The sequence below is a fragment of the Amblyomma mixtum genome, chromosome 5, assembly GCF_055824585.1.
Source record: "Amblyomma mixtum isolate Tamu chromosome 5, ASM5582458v1, whole genome shotgun sequence".
NCBI lineage: Eukaryota > Metazoa > Arthropoda > Arachnida > Ixodida > Ixodidae > Amblyomma > Amblyomma mixtum.
The window spans coordinates 125484631-125509611 of record NC_143016.1 but is presented as its reverse complement, the minus strand read 5'-3'; the positions used below and the strand labels follow the sequence as shown (position 1 = coordinate 125509611).

Here is a 24981-nt window from a genome sequence, read left to right as displayed (position 1 = left end):
GCAAAAATTCAGAATGCACTGCACCAGAAATTTTCATAACGCCTTACAGATGCAAAATGCAAAAAAAAAATAAAAAAAAATGAAAGCATCCAACAGTAAGCACGGGGTTTCAGACAATGTTTCAGCAGAAACAAAACAGCATGGATGCACAAGTTACACAGACGAGCATTGCAGTACGTACATCATCATCACCATCTGCTTGATTACACCCGCTGCAAGGCAAAGGCCTCTCCCATGTCTCTCCAATTAGCCCTGTCCTTCGCCAGCTGCGGCCACCGTATCCCCGCAAAATTCTTAATCTCATCCGCCCACCTAACTTTCTGGCGCCCCCTGCTGCGCTTGCCTTCTCTTGGAATCCACTCAGTTACCCTTAAGGACCAGCGGTTTTCTTGCCTTTGCATTACATGCCCTGCCCAAGCCCACTTCTTCCTCTTGATTTCGACTGTCTGCTAATCCCCGATAGCACAGCACGTGCCCGCCCTTTAGTACTGTATACGCCTCATCTGTCCTCCTAACCTCACTAAGCCCTATGACAAATTAATACCTGCTAATTCCTCCAACAGCACTCCTAAACTAGCCTCACTGGATAAGGTTCTTGCTTTAAACGTTGCTAGGTTCAGTTTCCAATGGCGGCCTACCCGGAGCCAATGATTTTTAGCACTCTCCACTGTGTCACAGGTCTGACCGCTGCACAGGTCAGTTGCTCCGCAACCGCTGGGGAGCTGTACATGACCAGAGCCAAAGAGTCAACAACGGAAATTCGAATCACTTCGGGCAAACTGCAGGATGAGAACAGTAGCAAACCTCTGGGCTGCCATGCTTGCGCACATCCATGAGGGCGAAGGAGCAGACGTCTCCGACGCCCACCACCTCCACGGTGAAGTTGCGCAGGAAGTCCACCAGCTCCAGGGCCCGGTGCCGCAGGGCAAAGATGAGCACCAGCGGGGTCACCACGGGGCTTAGCACCTCCTCAATGATGCGCACCTGGTCAGTGGGCAGAGCAACGAGCGATGTTCCAAGTCATACTTCCCTAATTCACGAGCTTCTTTTTTGCAGAAACTAGGATTAGTCTATTCGGTGAAAAAAAAAATTCCGCCTCTAGACATAACGCAGCCTATGAGACTCAAAATGGCCCTTTGTTTTAGGACTGAAGGCTCGACTGTCATCAGTCGCCACCTGTCAAGGCTGTCACCAGTTATTCATAGAAGACCATATCGGCTGCTTGTGGCCCATAATTAAAAATAACACTTCACCGTGAGATGCAATTTGCCTAAACATACGGTACCCAATCACCGTGAAGATCGCAATGCGCGAAGTACTAACCAGCATCAAAACTTGGCCAGGCCAATGGAGACTTGCAAATACTGCTTCAACTGCATATCACAAAACTTCGCTTTGCAGTTGTCATCTATATTTACCGTATTTACCCAATTCCAACGCGCCCCCAATTCCAACGCGCACCAAAAAAAAAAAAAATTCAAGCCCCGATTCTAACGCGCGCCCGATATTGGTAATGAAAAAAAAAACTACAAGCCCTCTTCTAACGTGCATGTGGCTTCCACGAATGAAAATAATTTGCAACCGTTTTTATATTTTAAGGAGAGATGCGGGTGAAAAAAAACCGCGATTTTTTTCGATAAAGTCGATTTTGTATTTTCTTACGTTTTGCCTCTTCTTTTATGAATAAAAATATCAAAGCCGATAACCAATGGGAAGTTAGTAAAAAATGCAATTAAAGCTCTCGCGGTGGCTCGCGAAACTGCGAATGTGACCGAATTTCGGGAACGCGGCATTTCGCTCCACGGCGTCGCCCGCTCTTGAATTTTCGCGGGGAAGTAGGCCTAACCCTTTTGTACCAGAAGCAGCCACTTTGGCAGCGGCACATTCTTGATAAAAATACGAAAAAAAGATAGTTTCCCGCCCGAATCGAGCGTCGCGACTGGCCCTTCAAATCACGTGGTACGGTCGGAGACCTTCCATTGGCTACGAGCATTCCACCGCACGGTCGGACGCACACGTTCTTTCTTCGTTCTGCCGCCACCGAGACATGAACCAACGCTTCTGCCCGGGTTTTTCTCCTTTCTCCGCTATGGATGTGACTGAGAAACGAGATTTTCTTTCACGCAAGTTCCTGACAAAGCATCAGTATAAAGGAAGACGCCCCAAGCGCAAGCAGAGAGCTCCGGTGACGGGAGGTTCGTGTGCTGCTAGGCGTAACTGCTGCAGCGGCGATGCACCATTTGGATCCTTCAAGCTTGCGGAGCATCCATGACTTCGTCAGTGCATCTGAGCGAAAGATAAAGATGTTCGACGGCCAAAACAAGCGTAAAAACGAGCGCGGAAGCACTGTTATCTGTTAGATCGGCATGATGCACGACCTCGTCAGCGGCGCGGCGTGCCCCGCCTGCGGACGATGTAATCTCTGTCAGAGAATCGGCCGCAAAACAGAAAGCACTCTCATCGTTTTTGGAACTTTACCGCCGAAATGACGCGTTTCCGACAGCCGTTGTTTCATCAACATATTCTTCAAGCCGCGTATCTCGATCGTGCAAAGGCAGTGATGAGGCGTCCGCCCGCGGCAGTGCACGGGATACCGTCGCCGTGAACGTGGTCCGTGGTCGCTGAGCACGCGACCAATGACAAGCTCCACACCGATTGAAAACGGCTCCTGCGACGCAAAAAACTACGAGCAAACGTGCTCCCATGTTTTCCGGCAGTTAGTGAGCTCCCACATCGTATAATGGCGATGACGATGGGCAGCTATGGGGCAGTTTCGGTTTGCACTCGAATCCAACGCGCATGCGATTTTGAGACGTATTTTCCCCGAAAAAAGGTGCGCGTTGGAATTGGGTAAATACGGTATAACCAGACCACTCACTACAAACATATCTGGACATAACGAATAAACAGTATGTGATGATCATGTTCGCTATAAGCGGGCTCGACTGTACACAGTGAAACAGTCTGCTATAAGCAATCGACAATACAATTACAGTAGAATCTCGATGATACGAATTCCTTGGGAGCACGCGAAATATTCGTATCACCCCGAATTCGTATGAGCCAAAACAAGTAAATCTCGACATGATAATGAACACACTTGGTGTAGAGAGAGGAACTCGAGTGAGAGACAGCGGGAAGCATCACGCCTGCATGCTCTGCCGAAGCGCGATTGGTGGCCCCGAGAGGGACCGTTGAAAAAAAAAAAGCTGCCGAAGCAGCTTTGAGAGAAGAGGAGGAGGAGAGGCGGCGTTGGGCGAGGAGACGGCCCGGGATCAGCCGGCCACGGCTACTTCCGGCCGAAAAAGTCAGTTATGCTCGCTTGCACTTTTTTGCCCTCGAGGTCGTTGACGAGACAGGCCTGAAAGGCATAAAATCGTGCAGCGGTTTTGTCGCTCACGTTGCCGGCACTTACGGTGCGGCGCAGAACATCGAGAGCGTTAAGGCTTTCTGACGTCGGCGGCAGCTGATCGCACTCGTCGGCGTCTTCACCGTCGGCGTCTTCACCATCATTACTCTCGGTCTCGACTTCATTCACTTCGTCGACCAACTCTTCAATGGATCTTAACCCGCAGGTCGCAACGTTGTCGTCCGCGGTGACGAAGTCGTGTGCGGAAGCTTCAGTTTGCAGACTCCCCCAGCCTTCAATTCGAAAGTCCTCATCGGGCTCTTCATTTTCTCCCGTCGGAGCCACGTCGCGTCCCGTTTTAAACCCACATTTGCGAAAACAGTTCGCGATGGTGTCTGAGGTCACATTATCCCAGGACATGGCCAAAAAATGCAACGCATCGAGCAGGCTGATCCGCAAATTCTCATCTTTGCGATCAATCTTTGCCAGGAGACGCCTTACTAAGAGTCCTTTAAAGTGATGCTTCACATTCCGAATTATTCCAGCGTCCAGTGGCTGCAAATGGCTGGTAGTGTTGGCAGGCAGGAACCTTACGGTGACGTTGTTGAAAGTCGTTTCCTTTGGGTGCGCCGAACACTGATCTAAGAAAAGCAAGATCTTTCGGTTTTTTGCAGCCATTTTTCGATCCAGGATCGTGAGGAACTCGCGGAAAAATTCCGCGGTCATCCACGCTTTCTTGTTCCCTTTATAAAAGCAAGGTAAACGTCCTGCCGATCGAAAGCACCTCGGCTGTTTGGACTTGCCTATGACGGTAAGCTTAATTTTCTCCGAGCCGTCGGCATTCACGCAAAAAAGCACGGTGATTCTCTCCTTACTTTTTTGGCCGCCCTGGCAAGCCTGGCCCTTCACACATAAGCTCCTCTCTGGTTGTAAATTGAAAAAGAGGCCCGCCTCGTCAGCATTAAATATGTCGCGCGGTGCATAGTCTGAAATCAGCGCCGGCAGCGTGTTCAGCCAGTCGCTGACAGCTGACTGGTCCACTTTTTTTCCTTCACCGCTAACGACTCTGTAGACAAGTCCATGCCTTTCTTTAAAACGATGCAGCCATCCCCCGGAAGCTTGGAAATTTTCGATTCCCAGGGAAAGCGCAATGTTGTCCGCCTTCTCGCGTAGCACCTTGCCGTCCACGTTGACGCCGGCCGCTGTAACTTCGGCAAACCATGTCAGCAGGACCTCTTCCAGCTTCACGTGTGTAGCAGTCTTCGCCTGTTTCACGTTCACGCCGAAGTGCTGGGCATTCTTCATCACAACGTCTCGCTGCCCAACAATGGTGCACAGCGTCGACGGTGCTATGCCTAGCTCCTTCGCCAACTCGACACGTTTCTTCTTCGGGTTCTCGTCGACCTTCTTGAGTATTTCAATTTTCTCCTTAAACGAAAGGGCCTTCCGTTTTCGCGACATGTCGAACAGCAAACGCTTCGGTCTTTCCGCGCGCACTAAACTTCCGCCAGTCAGGTTCAGGTAGTCCACGTTGCAAAACGCACAGGGCAGCAGCAGCAGCGAACACTGAACAGACGCATGTAGCAGCATGCAGCATGCAGCTTCCTGTGATGGCGATTCGGCTTTTCCTTTCAGATCGGGTCGCCCTGCGCGAAAGCACGGCATAGCGAAAAAAGAAAGAAAACAAAACTAGCGTACGCCGATGGCTGCCAGGAAATGGGCGACGCAGAGTTGTCAGGCACGTGACTCGCCCTGGCTAGGCAGGTTTCGTGCCGAGCCATGTGCCGAGCGCACTTTATGCTAGGCGGCGGCGGCGGCGTGGAGGTGAAAGGAGGCGTGTGGAGAGGAGGGCCTGTGGCCGCTGCCGCTCGGCCGGCAGAGGGTGAAGGGAAGCGGGCTTGAAAAGACGTGGAGGTGAAGAAGGGAGACCGGTGTGGAGAGGAGGGCCAGTGGCCGCTCAGCCAGCGGAGAGTGGAGGTCAAGGGAAGCGGGCGTGGAAAGGGCCAGCTACCGCGCATTAGCCATGGTGGCTACTCTCCCCCTCCGAGACCAGCCGCGTCGCCCTGGTCGCCCCGCTCGCGTGCGCCGGCCATTGGCGCGTTTGTATCATCCGCGAAGGCTTGAGAAACTGTTCGTATAATCCCAAATCATAGCGTATTCTATATAACGTAGACCATCCAAAACACTTGAAATTCGTATCATTGCGAAATTCGGATCAACCGTAATCGTATCATCGAGATTCTACTGTAGTCCCAAAATAGAGTGGGCAGAGGACAGGTGGGGGTTGAAACATGCAAGGATTTGTGTGCTCTCAGAACCCAGCAAGCACTCCAAGGAGCCTTGCAGTTCCACAAAGAACTGTCGGAAAACCCCTACGCCCTCGGAGAGCAGGAGGCCAGTGTCCGTACCAAGTGCACGAGAGAGAGCCAGTGGGAGAGCACTCACGGCCTTGTACTGGAAGAGGTGGGCGAACTCATCCCGCACCACCGTGGTGTGGCACAGGCCTTTCCAGTGGTCGGGCATGTAGTGGATCTGGGCCAGGATGTTGGTCATGAGTCGCTCGGGCCGCCACACCAGGTGCTCGTCGGGGATGAGGGCCCGGGCACCCGCCACTACCACACCCAGTACCGTGATGACACTGAGCACGTGCTCCACGGCGAGGACGTCCTCATCAATCACCGTCAGCAGAAGCAGCACCGCCAGCAGGGAGCCCGCAAAGAACGTCACATTCCTGCAAGCATAGGCCACGGACAGGTTCACTGGACTCTCGATATTTCAAACCTGCACGATATTTTAGACTGCTGAACAGCCGTGCACCTTACAGGGATGTGTACACATTAATGATTGATACAAGTCCATAGATGACTACTCCAATTATAAATTTGTCACGAGTAGACATTGTTGCCGTGAGTAGAGTTTTCCCTGCCGTGGAAGGTGCCATCCTGGATGCAACTGGATGCAATGTTCAGGCAGATTGGCTTGAACAGGCCTGGTATTTCAAGTGCCTCACTGCCGGAATTTAGGTAATGGCATTCTCTGCTCATTTTTAGGCACTATTAGTGGCACAATAGCTCGAGAAAAGCTTGGGGGCCTTCCTAATTACAAGAAAATGCAATGCCATTTAAGCTGCCTGCTATGGTGTGTACAATGAGTGCTTAATGTTCTGGTTTGGTTTATTGGCGTTTAATGCCCCAAAGCAACTTCGGCTATGAGGGACGCCGTAGTGAAGGGGTACGGATAATTTCGACCATATGGGGTTCTTTAGTGTGCACTGAAATCACACAGTACACAGGCCTCTAACACTTCACTTATATCAAAATGCAACCACAGTGGCCAGGATTGAACCAGTGACTCTCGGGTCAGCAGTCGAGCACTATAACCACTGAGAGATCGTGGTAACGACTTTCCCACCAAACCTCCGGCTGCAACCGGTTCCACTGCCCTTGTATGGTACGCATGAGTCATCTTCTAGGATGTTCCAGTACGTTCCACTGGATTACCATACGGGATTGTACAAATCTAACTCACTACAGTAGATGACAGATTTTTCGGACTCCCAAAATAGACTTCGTTGAGGAACTGCACACAGCTCATTAGGAACGTGTACATATTTGCGACCAATATTTCCGACACTTTCAGTCCAAAAGTTTCATTTTTTTTTTTTCTGAAATAGACATGACACTGGAGATCGTATAAGCCATGTCTCTTGGTAGCTGGAATAGTAGTTTGGTGCAACCATGGTGCAATTTCATCAAAAACCATGAATTAGCAGCAGCATGCAGCAGGTCTAATGCAATGGCGCAGGTTGGTGCAATCGGTGCAGCACTCCCACCCCTGCATACATCCAGGTCAGCCTGTGCCGGAAGAGATGCCACCAAGAGTGCCCACTCACTTTGCGAGGATGATCACAATGTGTGAGGAGAAGATGCTCATGTACTGGCAGGCGGGTCGGTAGCCACGGCACAACCTGGGACACATTCGTGGGGCAAGATCACACACACTGAACAGTGTGATAACATCTTTTTACAACACTTAATATAGCAAAGTATCATCAACTCGAGCTACAGGATGTGGAAGAAGTACTGAATAACCGAGTTAAAATTATTGAATCACCTTAACACAAACTGGCCAGAACCGGCTGCATCAAAGTAAATTCATTTCGTGAATGAATAGCCTCCTCGGCACCGTTTACGGCGCAATGCAGTAGCAGTGGAATCCTTAACAAGCTGTGTCACCTATGAGGTGGCTTCACCACACAAACGTCGAAAAGCACATAGTTCTGGCATAATGGAAGAATGGTAGAACTATGCGGATGGAAGCGAGGCAAACTCTCAGCCGGGCTCGTGTGACTGGCTGATGTGTGGCCAACAGCTGTTGTCGCCACCGACTGATATGAACACCGTGGGTGTGAAGCTCAGAAAAGTGAAACAATCTAAGTGGTTCGACTAACGACCAAGATGCGGCCATCCATTTTAAGCCACGCCTGCCATTAGACATATTGCAGAGGTGCACGCCTGGCTCTGTGACAAGCAGTTAAGGTTTGAGTAGGGCCATCTGGACAATCGCTTGATGTGCCAGTAATGAACGATGGCATTGATGCACATGGGTATCAGCCGGGTCCACACTGTTCTTAACTAAGCAAGAATACTCTAAAAGATGGCTTTGAACACTGAATTGAATGCGAAATATTTTACAATTGCCCCTTCTTTGGTTTTATGGGGTTCAACTTCCCAAAGCAACTCAGGCTATGAGGAATGCCGTATTAAAGAGGTCTGGGTAATTTAGACTATCCTGGGTTCTTTAAAATGCACTGACATCATATAATACATGGGCTTCTAGCGTTTTGCCTCCATCAAAAATGAGACTGCCGTGGCTGTGATTCAACCCAGTCCTTTTGAGTCACTAGCCGAGCACCATAACCACTGAGCCACTGCGGCGGCTCATTTGACAATTTATAAAATAGAACTATGACAGAGAGACAGGAGATACAAGAAATCTTACTTTCTTTAGAGCACATAACAGAACAAGTATAACATTACTTGTTTTTGTCACTGACAGCAACAACAATGCAAGAAAAGGACTGCATTACTATATTCTGTGTAAAGACCAAAGACTGGAAACGGCCCTCAAGAAGGAGAACACGACTGCGCACCTGGTGTTGAGTTCATGGTCGAGCTCGTTGAAGTGGCGGAGGAAGAGCCGGCCATAGGGAGACCAGGTGCGCAGGCCCAGCACGCCCGGCTCGCGCTTGATGAGGTCTGTGTAGCTGTAGAAGAAGTACATCACCTGGAAGGCCAGCACCAGGGGCGTCAGCACCAGGTTCACCAGGCCCACCAAGAGGATGCGCCTGCGTGGCACACCAAGGCAGAGAGAATTGGAAAAACAAACACAGCAAAGGGTGCAGAGCACTCCCACCATTTTTCTTTGGCGATTTCCAAAAGAGCCTGCCCTGATCGTGCTGTTATTGCAGCATGGGGGAAAGGGAAACCAAACAAAGAAGGAGATCTCACCGTAATAAAGAAGGAGACTCACCTGGACAGCTGCTGCGCGAGCAGCTCCCGGTTGGCGGGCCGCTTGTACTCCTCGCGCAGGTGCCACGTGTTCTCAAAGGGGGCCCCCGGGAACCAGAAGAGGATGAGCTCCAGGTTGTACTTGAGCCCCTGGGTCAGGTACACCACGGGGCCCAGCAGGGGCAGGGTGAAGTGCAGGGGCAGCACATCCTTGTTCACCAGGGCCACCATGTAGTTCTTGTAGCGCAGGATGCGGTTGTAGATGTCTGCACACGCAGGGAGGGATCCACTGAATGAACCCCGCCCGAGGAAGGCTCCCCTTTGTGGGGAGGGTGGCAAAACTTTGGGGCAGGACATTAAAACAAAAAGGAGACTGACAATGTTTGCGCCATGTTTCATAATGCAAGTTCCCCTCTGCGTAGCATTGCAGCTGTGAACCCTCACACTTTGCACTGCACTGCAGCTGCCAGATCCCTCACCCCCCTGCGCTGCTCCTCTGCAATGCAGTGCTTCCCTCTTGTTCTCACCACCCCACACTGTGGAACTGCACCCATTGCTTTGAAGCACCTGCTACTTCCTCCCCCATACTTCTGCTCCTCTCCTACCCTTTCCCCACCTCCTGCGATGTGTGCGGACACCAACATCAATGTCACAGATCCACAGAATTTGCCACTGCACCTCATGCCAGGTCATGTTGTGCAGGGCACTCTACACAGGAGCATTAACAGCTAACGGAAGGAAGAAAAAAAGTCAACACCAATGACAGCACACTGCGGCACATGCACTGTGCATACTAGTCTTCCTATACAAAGCCTCAGTGAACTTTAGAAAACTTCTATTGTCTTACTGTTGAGAAGGCCACACTAACACAAAATAATTGAAATCTTAGCGGTCAATGCTACACAGATAGAGAATGGGATGGTGTACTTGGTGCTGGACCTCACCGAGCTCAGTCAGCTCCTGCTTGTGGATGCACATCTGCTGCTCCTTCTGCACCTCAAGCACCCGCCGCTGCACCTCATGCCAGGTCATGTTGTCCAGGTCACTCTGCAAAGGAGCAGTAACAAAGCAATACAAAGTGAGCTACACACACAGAACCAACAAAGGGCAGAGGAAGAAATGGAAACAGCAGGCAAGTGAAATACTTACTGACCCTCCAAAAGCTTCTTTTGCCATCACATCCTTCCTGTGGAGGGTGGCAAGACACTTATCTATACTGAACTTACAAAATATTTCGAAGTACACACAAGGAACGCTGGAGGCGATAAAACAAACTGAGACTGCCGCATTATTGGGTGCTACCAAACTGCGGTATTTTTCTTAGCACCAATGATTCAGATTGTGAGGCAAGTCACGGTGTTAAGCCAGGCCCGCAGATCTCGCAAAACAGTCACTGAGCATCGCCAAGGAGTGTGATCAAATGGGAGGAGGAAGAGCAAGGGCACACTCACGGCAGAGATGTGTAGGGCGTGCACGTAGAAGGCGCGTATCTCGAGGAACTGGACAAGGTGGCAGGCGACACGGATGGCCCGGAACACCCAATACAGCCAGGCCACCACCAGGCTCAGCCACGTGAAGAACCCAAAGCTGCACATACCAGCAGGACAGGAGGAGTCAATGGCTTCATACGCCTCCTATGCCAGCTCAGGTGAGCAGTTACAGTGCATTCCTGTATTTAGATTACACTGACACCCGAGTTTATTGAAAAGGTCCCCCTTAATTAGAACTCCCCATATTTCAAACATATCTCCAAATGTATAATGTCGGTGTTTTTACAGAGCACCATGTGCCTTTACAGAGCACCATGTGCCTTTACAGAGCACCATGTGCCTTTACAGAGCACCATGTGCCTTTACAGAGCACCATGTGCCTTTACAGAGCACCATGTGCCTTTACAGAGCACCATGTGCCTTTACAGAGCACCATGTGCCTTTACAGAGCACCATGTGCCTTTACAGAGCACCATGTGCCTTTACAGAGCACCATGTGCCTTTACAGAGCACCAGACTCCCGGTCTGCACAAGCAATAGAAATGGCACAGGCTTTACTTCTACCCACGTCCGTGGCACATGTGGCACAAGAGCCCTACGTGCAAGAAGCAAAGCAAATACCCTTCGAAAAGGTGTGCGAGAGAGAAGAGGACCAGACCTGGCGATGCACTGCCCGCCAGGGATGACCACATCATTCACGGTGACCTTGGTGCCATTGTGGGGTGGTGGCTTGTTTTTGAACAGCACCTGGTAGTCCACGCATTTGATGAGGAACGTCGAGAACAGCACCACAAACAGGAACTTGCTGCACAGGGACAGGAGAGAACACTGTAGCTAAACCAAGCAACGCACACCACCAACCATTCGCACTACAGTGCGCAGTCTGCTTTAAGGGGGGACACTGGTCTTAGACCTATTTTCCTTATTTTTAGTCCAACAATAATGAAACTCTACCACCTTGCTCAGTTTTTTATACTGATTTCAACAATGAAATTATCTTTCTTATAAATTAGTCGGTTCCCAAGATGGTTAATTTTAATTAGTCATTCATTAGTACCTCGGTGCAAAAAAAACTGCTCAATAAAAAATCATTTTTAATCCATGGCTGCGTAGTATGGTGAGCAAAGAGTGCAATCATCAAAGCAGTTTTTCCGTTTTACCCTCATTAGTAATTTTACAGCACTTGGAATATCAATGTTCAAGGTGTGAATTCAATGCATCGATAAACATTGCGAAATTATAAATTTTTGAAGTGCGAGTGAACAAATCTGCTTTGATTATTGCACACACTGTGCCTTCAGCTTCCCTTAGCAAATAATACAACATCTCTAGCTGTCCTAGATGTTGAGATATTGACATACTAAGACAGCCAGATGTCCAAAATTTTCATGCCATTAAACTGTCTGCTCCTGCATAAATTCAGCCCACACGATGATCTGAATTTAATATTATGGTCAATATGTTGCTTTCGTGAAGGAAGAAATTGATACAGTTGGAAAATAGTAACCGTACATTCCACAAATGTGATTTTTTGAAAACCGATTTCTTGGTCATTTTTTGATCTCAAAGACCAGTGTCCCCCCTTAAACGAAACTGAGAATAAGCTTGCGACTGAGCTACTCAACCTCAAGCAGCACATCATGATTCTTGCAAGCACCAAACGAGCAGCTGTTCCACGCAGTTTATAGGGCCAAGTGAATGTGGCATTGAAGAGGAGCACAGAGGACAGCACAACAACCAGCAACTGGCTGGTGCCTAGCACAAATTCACCCGACTTTACAGATTGAACACTCCAAAGAAACTTTTAAAGCATCAAAACTATCGAAACTAGAAGTGCTTCAACACCGGCAGCACGACGGCGCTAAGGGCAGAAAATGAAGCCCTTCTAACCGACAGCGACATTGTAGTGCAAGCCAGGGATTCAGAGACGTCTTCCTGTTTCTCCTACAATGTTGGCGCAAAGACAACTGGACCAAAGAAGAAACACTTCACCCAACACTGGTGTTTCTAGCCGGTGGCTTATTTTATCGGAGAGAACAGGCGATTAAATAAACGAGGATGAAATAACACCACGAAACGAAATGCAAGGCAGACATGGTCCCACTGAAACACTGGTTTTCTTCTAGCACGGTAGACAATTTCAGCAAGAAATAGACATATCGAGGGTTAGCTAGAACAGTCGTGCAAGTTTTTGTGAACGGTGAATGCGTTGTGGTGGTGATTAAAGCCACGTTTCGAGCCGTACAAAACCTTATGGTCAGTTTTTTTTTTACATTTCGCACGAGGCACGGCTAGCGGCTGCCCATGCCACACCATATCAAATGTGGGTAACCATCTTCAAGTTATACCCCTCTCAACCTAGCAAATTTAATGTCGGAATGGTATTAGCACCCAATGTCATTAAAGGGACACTGAGGAGAGCACTATAAATATATTTTTTATAGCAAAATCCGATAGTTCGGCATGTCATGGCTTTGTTGCCACTTGGCCGGCAGCGAAAAATGCATTTATTTCTAAGAAATTTGGATTCGAAGTTGAAAAGGTTTTTCCCGCCGCTGTGATTCAAACTTGGGATTCGGCTATGACGACAGAGGACTAAGTGACGTGAAACACGACGTGATGCAGACTCAGTGATTTCTGGCTGCCAGCAGTGCGGCCTAGCAGCAGCCGAAAAGAAAGCTACCGCCGGCCGCACGTTGAAGGCATCTATCGGCTATTGCGGCCGTCGCTACAGTCTCTTCGCTTACGTTTGCACAGGCGTTTTGCGAGCGTTACGATGGATCTCGTTCTCGAAGTCGTCAACGAAGTTCTCGCAAATAGACACCTTTAGCATACCATGTACCTTGATACCGCTAGCGGAATACCGGGAGCCCGCCTAACACCGGCGAGCAGGCGCTGATTGGTCCCGATGCTTCAGGGGAGCGCGTAGCTGCCCGGCGCGTGGCGCCATCCGGCGACGTCAAGGAGATTTGCGCATGCATTGGCTGCGCCTCAGTGATTTGTGCTTCTCGTGTCCTAGCGTTGCTAGAACCATTGGTTCCAGCAACACTGTTTTGTTATATGATGTCATGACGCTTGTACTTGCGAGTTTGGCCTGTGGCGGCGATACCTGTATTTTGGTTCTTGCTCTTTTCTACGTTACAAGAGCTTTGTTGTCAGTATGAGTGGCGTTTTTGTAATCAGGAGCTGGTATTCTGTCGATACAAGCCAACTTCAATTTCTCCTCAGTGTCCCTTTAATTAGTTGCTACACGGGCACATTTCATATCACTAGGTTCGAATGAGTTTGGGGAACTCATTGGCATTCTATCTCTAATAGAATATATGCTCTGGACACCAGATACCCAGCACAAACAAGGGTGCGCACCGCCAACGTTAGAAATTACCTTTATACAGTTCTGTTAAAAAAGAAAATGTTAAATTTGGACCTAAAGTTATTCGCACTAGAGGTTATTGTGGATAGCTATCACTGTCTCAGCAGGAGCCAACAGCAGCGGCTGTGAAGCACGGCCCTATCTGCGACCATAGATTATTTTTTGGGTTGAGCGTTTCTTGTTGGTGTTCTATGTACGTTTAGCCTGGAATTACTTAAAGCTGTAACTGAACACTCCACCCATGGAAGTCATTCCCATGCTCCGTGCGTCACCGCACTCAGCCTTGTCAACCATTTTGTTCACATTCATCGGATTCATGGTTGACTTTGTATTTGCCTTGGCTTTTGATGGCTAAAGTACTGCAGAATGGCCGGAACTAATATTTGAAGCCAACAATATTGCTCAGAAATGTTCTCACCCATTTTTAAAATACTGCACTAGAATTTCTTACACCTTTTGTGCATGCTGAAATCCTTTAATTGTAAAATTTCTTTTTGACCCACTGAATCTCATTGCTATCATCTGCAAACATTTTTACTGTGTAGCACCGAAAGAGACCGAATGACATTAAATCTAGTGTGATAGGGGTATTAGTGTTCCACTGCATTCAATGGTGATGATTTGGTTTGAATGACACAAGGAAAGCTGAGCCAGAGGGCCATGGATAACTCGCTTTCGACCTGAATGAAGATGGGGTCAAAGACCTGCAAAGCACCAGGCCAGGTAAAAGCTTCTACACTTCAGAAAGCTGGCTCTCACTTGCTTTGAGAGTCAGATTAACTCCACAGCATAAAATTATATTCAAAGAACGCCTAATATGTCATCTCAACACTACAAAATGTTGATATCTCTTCCTTTTCACGACAGTGCCTTCTGTCGCTGAACTTCCGAACTGTTCGCTTCCTAACCGAGTGCATTTGATTGATCACTGCTTCCGTTTTGGCCATCTGCGTTCGTGTTATTTCGATTTGCTACTCCCACCCCTTATGTAATGCCCCATGCCTTTACAGGTGTTTAAATGATGACGATGATGACAAAATTACAATCTATGAGAGGGTCAGTTAGGCAAGAAGCCCTGGATCAATTCTGGCCACTCATAGGGCCTTATATAACGGTAAGAAAATGAGCCCACCAGTCTTGCGCCAAACAGGCCTAACGTGACAAGTCCTCTTGTCTGGTGGGCAGCACAATTGCAATTTCAGGATTTCCAAAAGGTAAAAAATTATATCACGTGCAGACCAGTAAGCAGATGTAAAGCAAGCAGCCAGTGGACCCATGTGAACACCCTGCATGGTGAACATGGTTTTCCTTTTTATCCGGACTTCCTTGACCGTATCTTGCAAAGGGCCTAGGCCTCATTAGAGCCATCACAACAAAAAAGATGTATGTGTAAGGCACGGACACGAGATATATATCCAGAGGTGGACACTCACACAAGCTCCAAGATCTCGTGGAGCATCATGCAGGCGAGTCCATGGTTCTGATGGTACTGGTAGACGTGCAGCACATTGTCAAGGGGCACACAGACACTGCAGGTTCGGCTGGTAGGCAAGTCCTTTTGCAATTCATTCACTGTACGAAACAAGTCTGCACTGCACTGCATAAGCTCTTCACTAAAACCTTTTGCAGCCTGGAAGAAATCATGTGCACCAGAAATATACAAAAAGGAAAGCTGTGCGCCACTGACAAGAGCCTTGACGCAACACGAAAACATTAAACAGGGCGTGGTAACACCATCAGAGTGACTTGATGAAGCTCTCCCTTTTGTTATCTTGCTGAATGCAATTAAACTTTCTCAAGCGAGATGCATTTGTTTTGAAATAAACATGGAAGCTTTTTACATTCTCAATCTGGCTTGCATGCCGAAAAATGTTGGTCAGCTGAAAAATCAGCACCCTGAGCACATCGAACATTTACTACAGTAAAAACTCGATATGATCCCGGTTCATACGAATTCTTAAAATGTCCTGGCCAGAGTGCATTGTGTGGAATGTTACGAATAACCTCCCACCCCACTTTCGACGATACGAACATACGTGAGCCCCGACAACCAGTCGTGTGATGCACACAGCAAGTAGTGAGCAGCGACATGACCAGCACATCGCCGCGATCGCCAGACGTGTGGCCCTACGCCAACTCCATCAGCCGAAAACAGATCTGTGTAAATTCTGCATACGATTCCTTTTTAGTTTTTGATGATCCGAATATTTTTTGAGACCCCGTTAGAATCGTATGATCAAGATTCTACTGTAGCTGGAAATGTGTGAAACATGGCTCTGGATTTTGAGCATCCTTGGAGCACTGGAATACAAAAGTAGAATTTGTATTCAGTGGCGATTTTACAATAGTGGGATCTGCACAAAGCAACTTTTGATTTTCAAATAAAAGTACTAAAGCACGAAAACCAGCGGTTCTGAATTCGCAACCATGCAAGAGAAAATAGGAAGGATATCCTTGTGAAGAAGGAGTCTAGGTCTTCCACGTGGTTCCATCTTGCTGCAAATGAAAAAAAAAAAAAAAGGGAAAGAAAACTGTTAAGTCTCTACACAAATTCCTCATCGCTCAAAGCCAAGCTAAACATGGTCATGTTGCTTTCCTCTGGAGCATAACGCATGCTAATGTTATAGCAACATGTAATACGGACACAGAACAAAATCAAAGGATGGGTTTTGTGTCTTTGGGCTAGGTGCCTTTGAAGGTGGAATTTCAGCTTCACTAATCCAATATTAAACTATGCGAGGAATTAGGAAAAAGAAGAGCTATGCAACATTACTGTCCCACTAACAGCTACGAAAGCAGTGAGAAGCACTGCGGCCCACAGGAGGCTGCAAATTCCAACTACTGCGCACTTCTGTGCCTTCCCATACTCTGCTATTACTGAACGCCCATGGTGAGACTACCCGGAGCACTAGAGAGAGCATCATCACCACCAGCCTGACTACGCCCACTGTAGGGCAAAGGCCTCTCCCATGTCTCCAAATGATCCTGTCCTTCGCCAGTTGCGGCCACTGTATCCCCACAGACTTTTTAATGGCATCCGCCCACCTAACTTTCTGCTGCCCCCTGCTACCTTTGCCTTCCCTTGGTATCCACTCCGTTACCCTTAAGGAACAGCGGTTATCTTACCTTCGCATTGCATGCCCTGCCCAAGCCCATTTCTTCCTAGTGAGAGCAATTACTACTTAATGGAGAAATACTAAAAATAAAAAACACACCCACAACTTTTTAGAGCTGTAACCATACTAGAACATCCGAAACTGTTTTGTAGCTGAGAAGCCTAACAAAGGAAGGAGGAAGATGACACGGGCGTGTCAATATTTCCTTTGACCTCCATTCACCCGCTTCCACAGTTGACTGTCATTTGCTATGTACCAAGTAGCCTCGTTTTCGTACGGCACTGATGCCTGCGCCATGCACAAACTCACTGCGGCTGCTGTCAGGGACGGTGTGGATGAGCAGGCTGCTCTCGTGCGGCCCTTCCGGTTCGGTGTCGTCCGACGGCAACGCCCGGTAGGCCGTCTGCAGGCTGGCCATCTTCTTGGCACTGCTGCCGCTTCTGCCACTGCTGCCCACCTGTCAGGAGATTCACCATCCTTGATCCATTAGCTACACTGCAAGTCTTTGTTCACAAGCATTTTGGCACACACATTCAGCTTCTGATAAAACAAGGCTGCCATAACCAATAGCTGCACCTATAGCCTCGTGCTCAACAGACAGATACACTCGCGATGGGTGAAAGACTAGAAGTTGTTACTTCCAGAATGCTTCCCTTTGTAAAGCACACTTTAGGCAGCTAATTTCAGCACCTTACAAAGAAAAAAAGCAAAACAACTACAAAGCATGCACCACCTTTCACCTGATTTCTGTTGCAGGTTTTCTTGCATCATTTATAGTGCCTACACCCGCTGTGGTGGCTCAGTGGTTATGGCACTCTGCTGCTGACCCGAAAGACATGGGTTCGATCCCGTCTGTAGCGGTTGAATTTCGATGGAGGTGAAATTCTAGAGGCCCGTGTACTGTGCGATGTCAGTGCACGTTAAAGAACCCCAGGTGGTCGAAATTTCCGAAGCCCTTCACTACGGCGTCCCTCATAGCCTGAGTCACTTTGGGACGTTAAACCCCAATAAACCAAACCATTTATAGTGCGCCTCCGTTAGTCATCTGATTTGTACAAGGCCAACTGAGGCACAGAGGGACAGGCAGCATGCGACTGCATTGACACATTTGAGCAATGACTTGTTGCATATTTCCAAGTTATTGTTGCTGTTCCCACTTCCTCTGTTCTCCCTGAATCCCGAATACGCATGTTTGATGTATCGCCTAGCAGGTAAACAGAGCTTGGGTTTGCTTACACCTCTGACGGTGCAAAGCACACGATTCAGCAAATTTCAGTAACTACAGACTGAAATAAACTACTGATAGAAATACAGCTTCTCGCATATGAATACGCATGATGGAAGTTCAAAGGTGGTGTGAAGAGCACAAAAAATATCTCTTGGCAAGTTTCTAGGAAAGGCTCCTAATAGTTCAAGGCAATGCACTAAACCTATTGCAGAATGCGGAAAAAAACTCTTTGTAAGGCTACAAGAAACAGCGGCATAAATTGAGCAGCCATCTCAAGCAGTACACACTGGTGCTTGAAAAAGAATGTACAATAAAGACCGAGAAAAAAAATCGAGAAAAAGAACACTCAACTCGAAAATAGAGCAAGGCAAACTACCTTAAAACACTGTATTCTAACCTGTTGCACATAATGCTTCAGCCCTAAGCAACAATCAGCACAAGAGAAACATTTTGCTGCCGTTCTTGTAATGTGCATTCTTTTGTAACAACGGCATTTTTGATGCGTTTTCGGCAACAATTTAAGCAGAAACAAGCCCAGTTTAAGCAACATATACAGGACAACAGTATAACTATATAGACAGCCATTTGTTTAAAAATTATTCATCCAGTACAAATGTCGAAATCTTTTCACATCTTTTCATTTACTACACTTTAATGTACTTACTACATTTAATTTACTACACAAACTGATGACTTCTCACCGACAATTACAGGAAAGCACTGAAATGATGTCTCCATGCTTATAACTTAAATTCCAGCTATCTAATTATACATAAACTTATGATGGCAATTCTTCTGGATAATACTTTTGCTATCTCAAGTGAACGAAGTGACACTATTCAGCCTAGAAGCCACTGGCTCATTGTGTGGAGCCACAGATCTAATCATAGATTATCACAATGCGAGAACAATGCTCTCGGCAAAGTCCCCATCAAAATGAAAGGTCTCTTCTGCAGCAACAAAGGAGGCAAGTGGTTCAATGCTATGTACAGATAGTGCACGCACAAGAACGTGTTATGAATTCCGCACATCGCATCCAAATGTCATTTTCCATAATGCGACTACTCCCTCGCCAAGTCTCTACTCGAGTAATCGTACTCCGAAGCAGCAGTCCCCTGTAATGCTGCCAATGCTATTGCGCGCATAAAGGCTGCCATTAGTCGCGCCCTTGTGTAGCGTCACACTTCGTAGAGCAGCTGAAAAGCATGCAGCAATAAAAAAAAAAGGATTACACAACTGCTGATGGTTTCCTGGTAATGTGCAGATGTGCACGTCGTTTGTACGTAGCTCTATGTTGCCCTACTTTCGCAACTGCACTGCTTCTAAAACCTAGCAGCTGTGACTAACTACCGCTATGTCTCTAGGGGGAGTGCATCGCTCAAGCACACTACGCAAGTCTGCAGCACTCTTGCAACATGAGCTCAATTAGGAACTCTGCTGGGATAACATGCCAACTTACACAAGAGAGAACTTTTCTGGACTGCAACAGGGTTTAGCATAAATGGACCAGGAAGGTGGAAGAGCCCAGAAAAAAGTTGTTTCTTCCCTTAATACTATGGAAACCAATGCAAACAGCATTTTAAACTTGTAGTTTGTAAATAACGGGCATTTCATGCGGTATGAGTTGATCTGAACAGAGGCTGACCAAGTATGGCGCAGTGGCAAGCTAGTTAGTCGACGAAATTAATGTGGCTTGGGAACAAAGTAGTGCTCGCAATGTGGCGCTTGCAGGTTTATAAGCAAATTCAATGCGACTCTAGCCCTGTTGCACCATGGTCACGATGAACGCAGTTGCACTAAGCACTGGCTTGCAGTCAACTTGGGCAGAAAGAAATGTTCCGCTAACGAAATGGGCCTGCTTTATAGCATCAGCTGTTACGCAGAACATTACCAGCCCATGCTTCGCAGTGGCAGTCACACTGTCAACACCAAGCATCGGCACATGCGCTGGATGGAACGCAAGTGAATGTCAAAGGAGGAAGTGCGATGAGGAGCAGCGAGTCAGCATTCTGCATGCCAAAGTTATGTTAGAGCTGCTAGCAGCAATGTGGCAGCACATCACGTTACAGGAGGACCACGAATGCAGCCGGGGCGAAGGGCAGTGCTCACAATGCTCCGTGTAAGCAGGAGCCCAGAGCCACAAACATGTGGTAGGTCAAACACAGCACGAATGCTGTCGGGACGCTGCCCGCAAACGTGTTGCACGACAAGGTGCTCACGTGAGTGCCAACGCATTTCTCACATCGTAAAGCACTCACTGCAGCCCTCCCAAAATAAACTTAATCCTCACTCGCCCACCTGTGACATCAGCATTCAATAAACATGCAACCACTGAAATATTTAATTTAGTGTGTAATATCGTTCCTCATGATCAGTCCTGCCAATAAGAACTGCAAAAAGGGGTGTAACACATTGAAATGGAGCACTAAAAACTTGTGAGAAGTGTTGGGGCTACAACTGCACCATGGATGGACCCCGTATAACAGAACAGATTTTGATGCATGCTCAGAAAAACCTATTTTGCAGCCTGAATAAACCTGTGCTGGACTTTAAGCACATTGCCACTGCCAAAAGATCCTGCCAAGTTTGCATGCAAAAATACATGCACTTGTTTACATAAGGAGATGGAAGATGTGTTGCAGTGCAGCAGGCACTGAAAGCTGCAACCTTCTAACCTGCTCCAAACATTGCAGGGATGTGTACTACATTTACAAACACTACCCCTACAGTAACACATCTGTTCACACATTTTAGATATTTGAAAAGATTGTAGTTATCATAGCAACCAGCCCAAATGAGGATGTTTCTATCATCACCAAACCACTAAATCAGGAGGAAATATATCCGCAGCTCAAGCACAACCTCTGAATCTCTTCACAAGACAATAATCCCCTCTAAAAAAAAAAAATGGGCTGCCTGTTTGGGACATGTCCATGAGAGCTATAATGAACTCTTTAAAGTCCAAGCAGCACATTTAAATGGACATCAAGTGACGCTTCTACAGGCATTAAACGAAAGAAAAAAGTATGTCTTTGCATAGCGAGTAACAACCAAAGCTCGAACTACTCAGGCAACTAACATCAGCACTGCTCAAACACGAACAGATATATTTACAAGCCCTTTTCACAAGCTGAATGTTTGCTAAATGCCATGATCACACAGAATTTACACTCCATGGAGCAAATGCCATATGGACAGGTTGCCATCACCTACCAAAGCTAAGCAATTGTTGATATGATAAGCGAAGATATTTTTTTGGACCTTCCACTGCTGTCATGGTAAGATCAGCAAAAGTTGCTTGCATTACACACATGCCAAATATGCCATATCTTATCAGATGCAGATTAAAACTGCCTAGCACTTATTTTTGGCTTGTGCATAGATTCTACTGATATCAGTCATTCTAAAATGACTTCACCTTACTGTCCAAGACATATCGAAACATAGCCCCGCTCTATAACCTTACATAAGACCCGCCAGACTGCTTGGCTATTGGTACGCCCGCCCCAAAGAGAGTGGTGCCACCTGTTGTGATGGTGACATGTACTCAGCAGCACTGCCCAGCAAAAAATGCAATTTGGTAAAGAGTAGGACATCAAAATAAGAGCAACAGAACTCCAACACCACCCATAAGGGGCATCTAACAATGTGTTCCCATCGAGTTATTGACTATGCAATTTTGCTGTTTATTGCCAATCAATGAGGATGAGATGTAGTTTTCACAACTATCAAACTGTTCTTTCCGTGCTTCACACACTCCACAATGGAGGCCAAAACTGCATGCACAATGTCCTGCATGAGCAGAATTCCTGGCTCTCACCAGGCTAATTAAGCGAAGGGACAGCCCACTGACTTTTATAGAACATGTTTCTTTTCGTCAGTCTAAAGCAACCTGCCAAAAAAAGCGAATGCCTGGCTGTGGCATTCAGAAACACCGATGAACAATTTAAAACAGTTAATTCATATGGCAGTGTCATTTTCTTAGTAGTAAAGGCACCTGCAAACCCTAACATCAAAGACGTGATGTGGAGTTAGTACAGCAACTCAATGCAACTTCATGCACACTGTGATTGCAGCCTAGGCGACATGCACTGGCTATAACGAGCATGACATTAACAACGGTACATAAAAAGTTAAGGCACCTGGAGTTTCTTCCAGAAAAAATAAAAATAATACTATGTACTGCACTCACTCCAATGCATGGAGCGTAGTATATCCACACCAGTTATAACATAGCACGGTGCAATCATTGGCTCTAGACCTGCTTTACTTGTTAATTGAAAATGTAAATTACTACCCAAATCGCGAGCTCTGCCCCCCACTATTATCATAGGGAAATATCTTTTAGAAACACTAGGATTGTGAACATTTAACACTACAGTCATTAGTGAACTATGACAACCTGTCAGTGCTGGCCTTCCGGACCCTGAATCTATTTTTACAGGTGTTCTTAAACTGTACACATAGCTAGTGTATGCCAAAGAGTTGTTCCAATGTACACTAACGCTTCCTGATAGCATCTACTATCAGCAAACATGACAGCCCAAGATACAGCCATGCAAACAGTGTGGTGCATTATGAATGGGGGCCCTTCGCTTTCAGGTTTTCTATTTTCTGAAATTCAAGAGGGAGTTCAAATTCAATGCACATCTAACAAGGACTGCCCTTAGCATTCAACTAAATAGAGTGGCATAAATGTACACAGTATTTTCTTGTCTGGAATACATTGCAGGATATTCCACCTTACCCTTCAAGCCAATGAGGAACTGAGCTGGAGGCTGCAACTACACTGCAAAGGCACCTGCAGGGCCAAGCATTATCTGAGCAACTGAAGGCACCAAGGCCTTGCCCCTGCCCGCCGGGGTGCTCAGCAGAACAGGACCGGAGAGGGGTTGTTGCCCCCAGTAAGCGCATGCAAGGCTGAGCTCGGAGGCCCCGGAAGCCGTGACTTGCAATTCCGATAACTGAAAAGTGGGGACGACGCGTCGTAAATAACCCTCCCTGCACCCAGCAACCGAAACTGCCTGGTTTGACCGTCGCCGCGGGCTCGTGCCAAACGCACTGCAAGCGCGCTGAAGGCCGAAAATATCGCATTGTAATGCAAGCCAGGCGCGGTGGACAAGCGAACGAGGTCTTTCCGCGTTGCCTCAAGTAATCCCAGTCCCCCTACTCCCTCCCTTTTTTTTTTTTTCGTAATTACCGCGACGGCGCCCGCAGTTCAAGGGCACCTGCGCGTCGGAGTGAACAAGGCTATTGTATTTCGTCCCCAAGGTTTTCGGGGAAGCCCTTCTATTGACGCGCCCCGACTGCTCTCCGCCCGCACTTCTTTTGCTGGTAGAAAGCACCCAACCCCACCCCAAGGGTCGGTGGTCGAGGGGAGTTTTTTTTTTTTTTTTTTAGCACGCGAAAAACGTGCGAGCAAAGACGAAGGGGGAAAAAAAAAAAAGTGGTAGAAACGCGCAGCGCGGCAGTGGAAAGGCGTTGAGCGGATGTCTGAACCACCTGCGCATTCGTTTCGCTAAGCAAGTTCCAGGCGGTGTGGTGGTCGTGCCAACCGGGGTGGTGGTACCACCACAGCCTGGCACCATTCACATATATGCTTCTCGCATATCACTACCGGGTGGTGGTGTTTTCCATGTGACTCACGTAACGCCGTCACGAGCGGATGCGCGTTCAATGAACGCACGCGTGGTTGTAGTTACTCGATCGAGTCGGTCGAACGCGCGCGAGCCGGAAGAAAGGATTTCAAAGAAAACCTAAGCAAAAACACCGCGGGCTGAAAAACACCGCGCCGAGCCTGCCAACCAGGCGCGGTTTATAAAAGCGAAGGGCAGATCCGTGAAAACGGAACAAACGTTGTCTGCGCGGACGTTTTTAGATGTGTGCCCAGCTAGCGCACTGTGCGGCGCGCCCGTAGAAACGCGCCCGCGATCAGCAACAACACTGCTTTGACTACGCGAAAAAAAATTCGCGCGCTAGAGAATGAACGGGCGCGCTTCACCACCGGGGCGCAAGCGCGCGGATCGCAAAGGTTGGACCCAAACCGCTAAAAATAGGAGTCTTTCTCGGGCGCATTCGTTGTGGGGGGAAACGCAGCGTACACACAAGACACGCGGCCGAGCAAGGACATCGCACGACCACCACTCATGGGCAGCTTGACAGGAGAGCGCCACAAACGAGCTATTGCTGCTGCTATCGCAGCACGTATGTGTACTCGTTTCGCTCGGACCCTTTGTTGCCGCACTCTGTAAACGCGCTCGCGTTAGGAGATAACTCGAGACTAGTAAACGCAGCACCTAGCCGGCCGTAGGTAACGGACGCGCCCGGGCTTGCACCGAGTTTGCGCCAGCGGACATGTCGCAAGCGAAACGGTCTGGTAGAGTACCCCATCTGTCGTGTGCGTCGTCGTCGTGACCGCGTACAAACGTGCAAAAAATGGATGACACAGGGAGTCGAACCTTTGTCAATGGAAGGTGTTATGCACGGTATAAAAGTATAGGTCAAACAACCAGAAAGAGACATGGGTAACTTACGTGCGGAGGTTTCGATCAGCTGATGGAGGCGATCCCCGCTGCATCATCCGTCGTGCCCGCCTCGTGCGTATCCATTCCTCGCAAACCACCGTCGCTATGAGGCACTGGACCTCAGTGCCACGACAAGGAACATAGCTGCGAAAAACGTGGGAGGGCGTCGGAAGCGAGCGCACAAATGCGTGCGCTCAGAAAGACTCAGCAGCAGGCGGTTCTAGCTGGGTCAGCCACAAACCGAAATGGCCCTTTTGCCTTTTTGCTTTTCTTTGTCATGCGAGGAAGCAATACAAAAGCTCCGCAGAATGTGCAGTAGCAACTTTTTTGCTTGTAAGCCACAATATTTTGCACGAATTTAAAGTATTATTTACTTTCTATATTTATTGTA

At 47.9% G+C, this 24981-nt stretch overlaps 1 protein-coding gene across 2 annotated transcripts in view; it reads right to left on the bottom strand.

Annotated features, from left to right (window-relative positions):
- Atg9 (autophagy-related protein 9) overlaps positions 1-24871 on the bottom strand; it is a 42048-nt gene extending 17177 nt beyond the window's left edge. For both annotated transcript variants that reach the window (XM_089545975.1, XM_089545976.1), the window contains exons 1-12: positions 24600-24871; positions 17148-17295; positions 16175-16218; positions 15156-15220; positions 11008-11154; positions 10311-10446; positions 9804-9906; positions 8882-9125; positions 8502-8696; positions 7242-7316; positions 5795-6080; positions 805-984 (exon numbers count right to left, since the gene is read on the bottom strand). In XM_089545975.1, coding sequence (XP_089402101.1) covers positions 805-984; positions 5795-6080; positions 7242-7316; positions 8502-8696; positions 8882-9125; positions 9804-9906; positions 10311-10446; positions 11008-11154; positions 15156-15220; positions 16175-16218; positions 17148-17256 — 1584 coding nt within the window. In that variant the 5' untranslated portion in view covers positions 17257-17295; positions 24600-24871. The remainder of the gene's footprint in view (positions 1-804; positions 985-5794; positions 6081-7241; positions 7317-8501; positions 8697-8881; positions 9126-9803; positions 9907-10310; positions 10447-11007; positions 11155-15155; positions 15221-16174; positions 16219-17147; positions 17296-24599) is intronic.
- Positions 24872-24981: the final 110 nt, after the last annotated feature.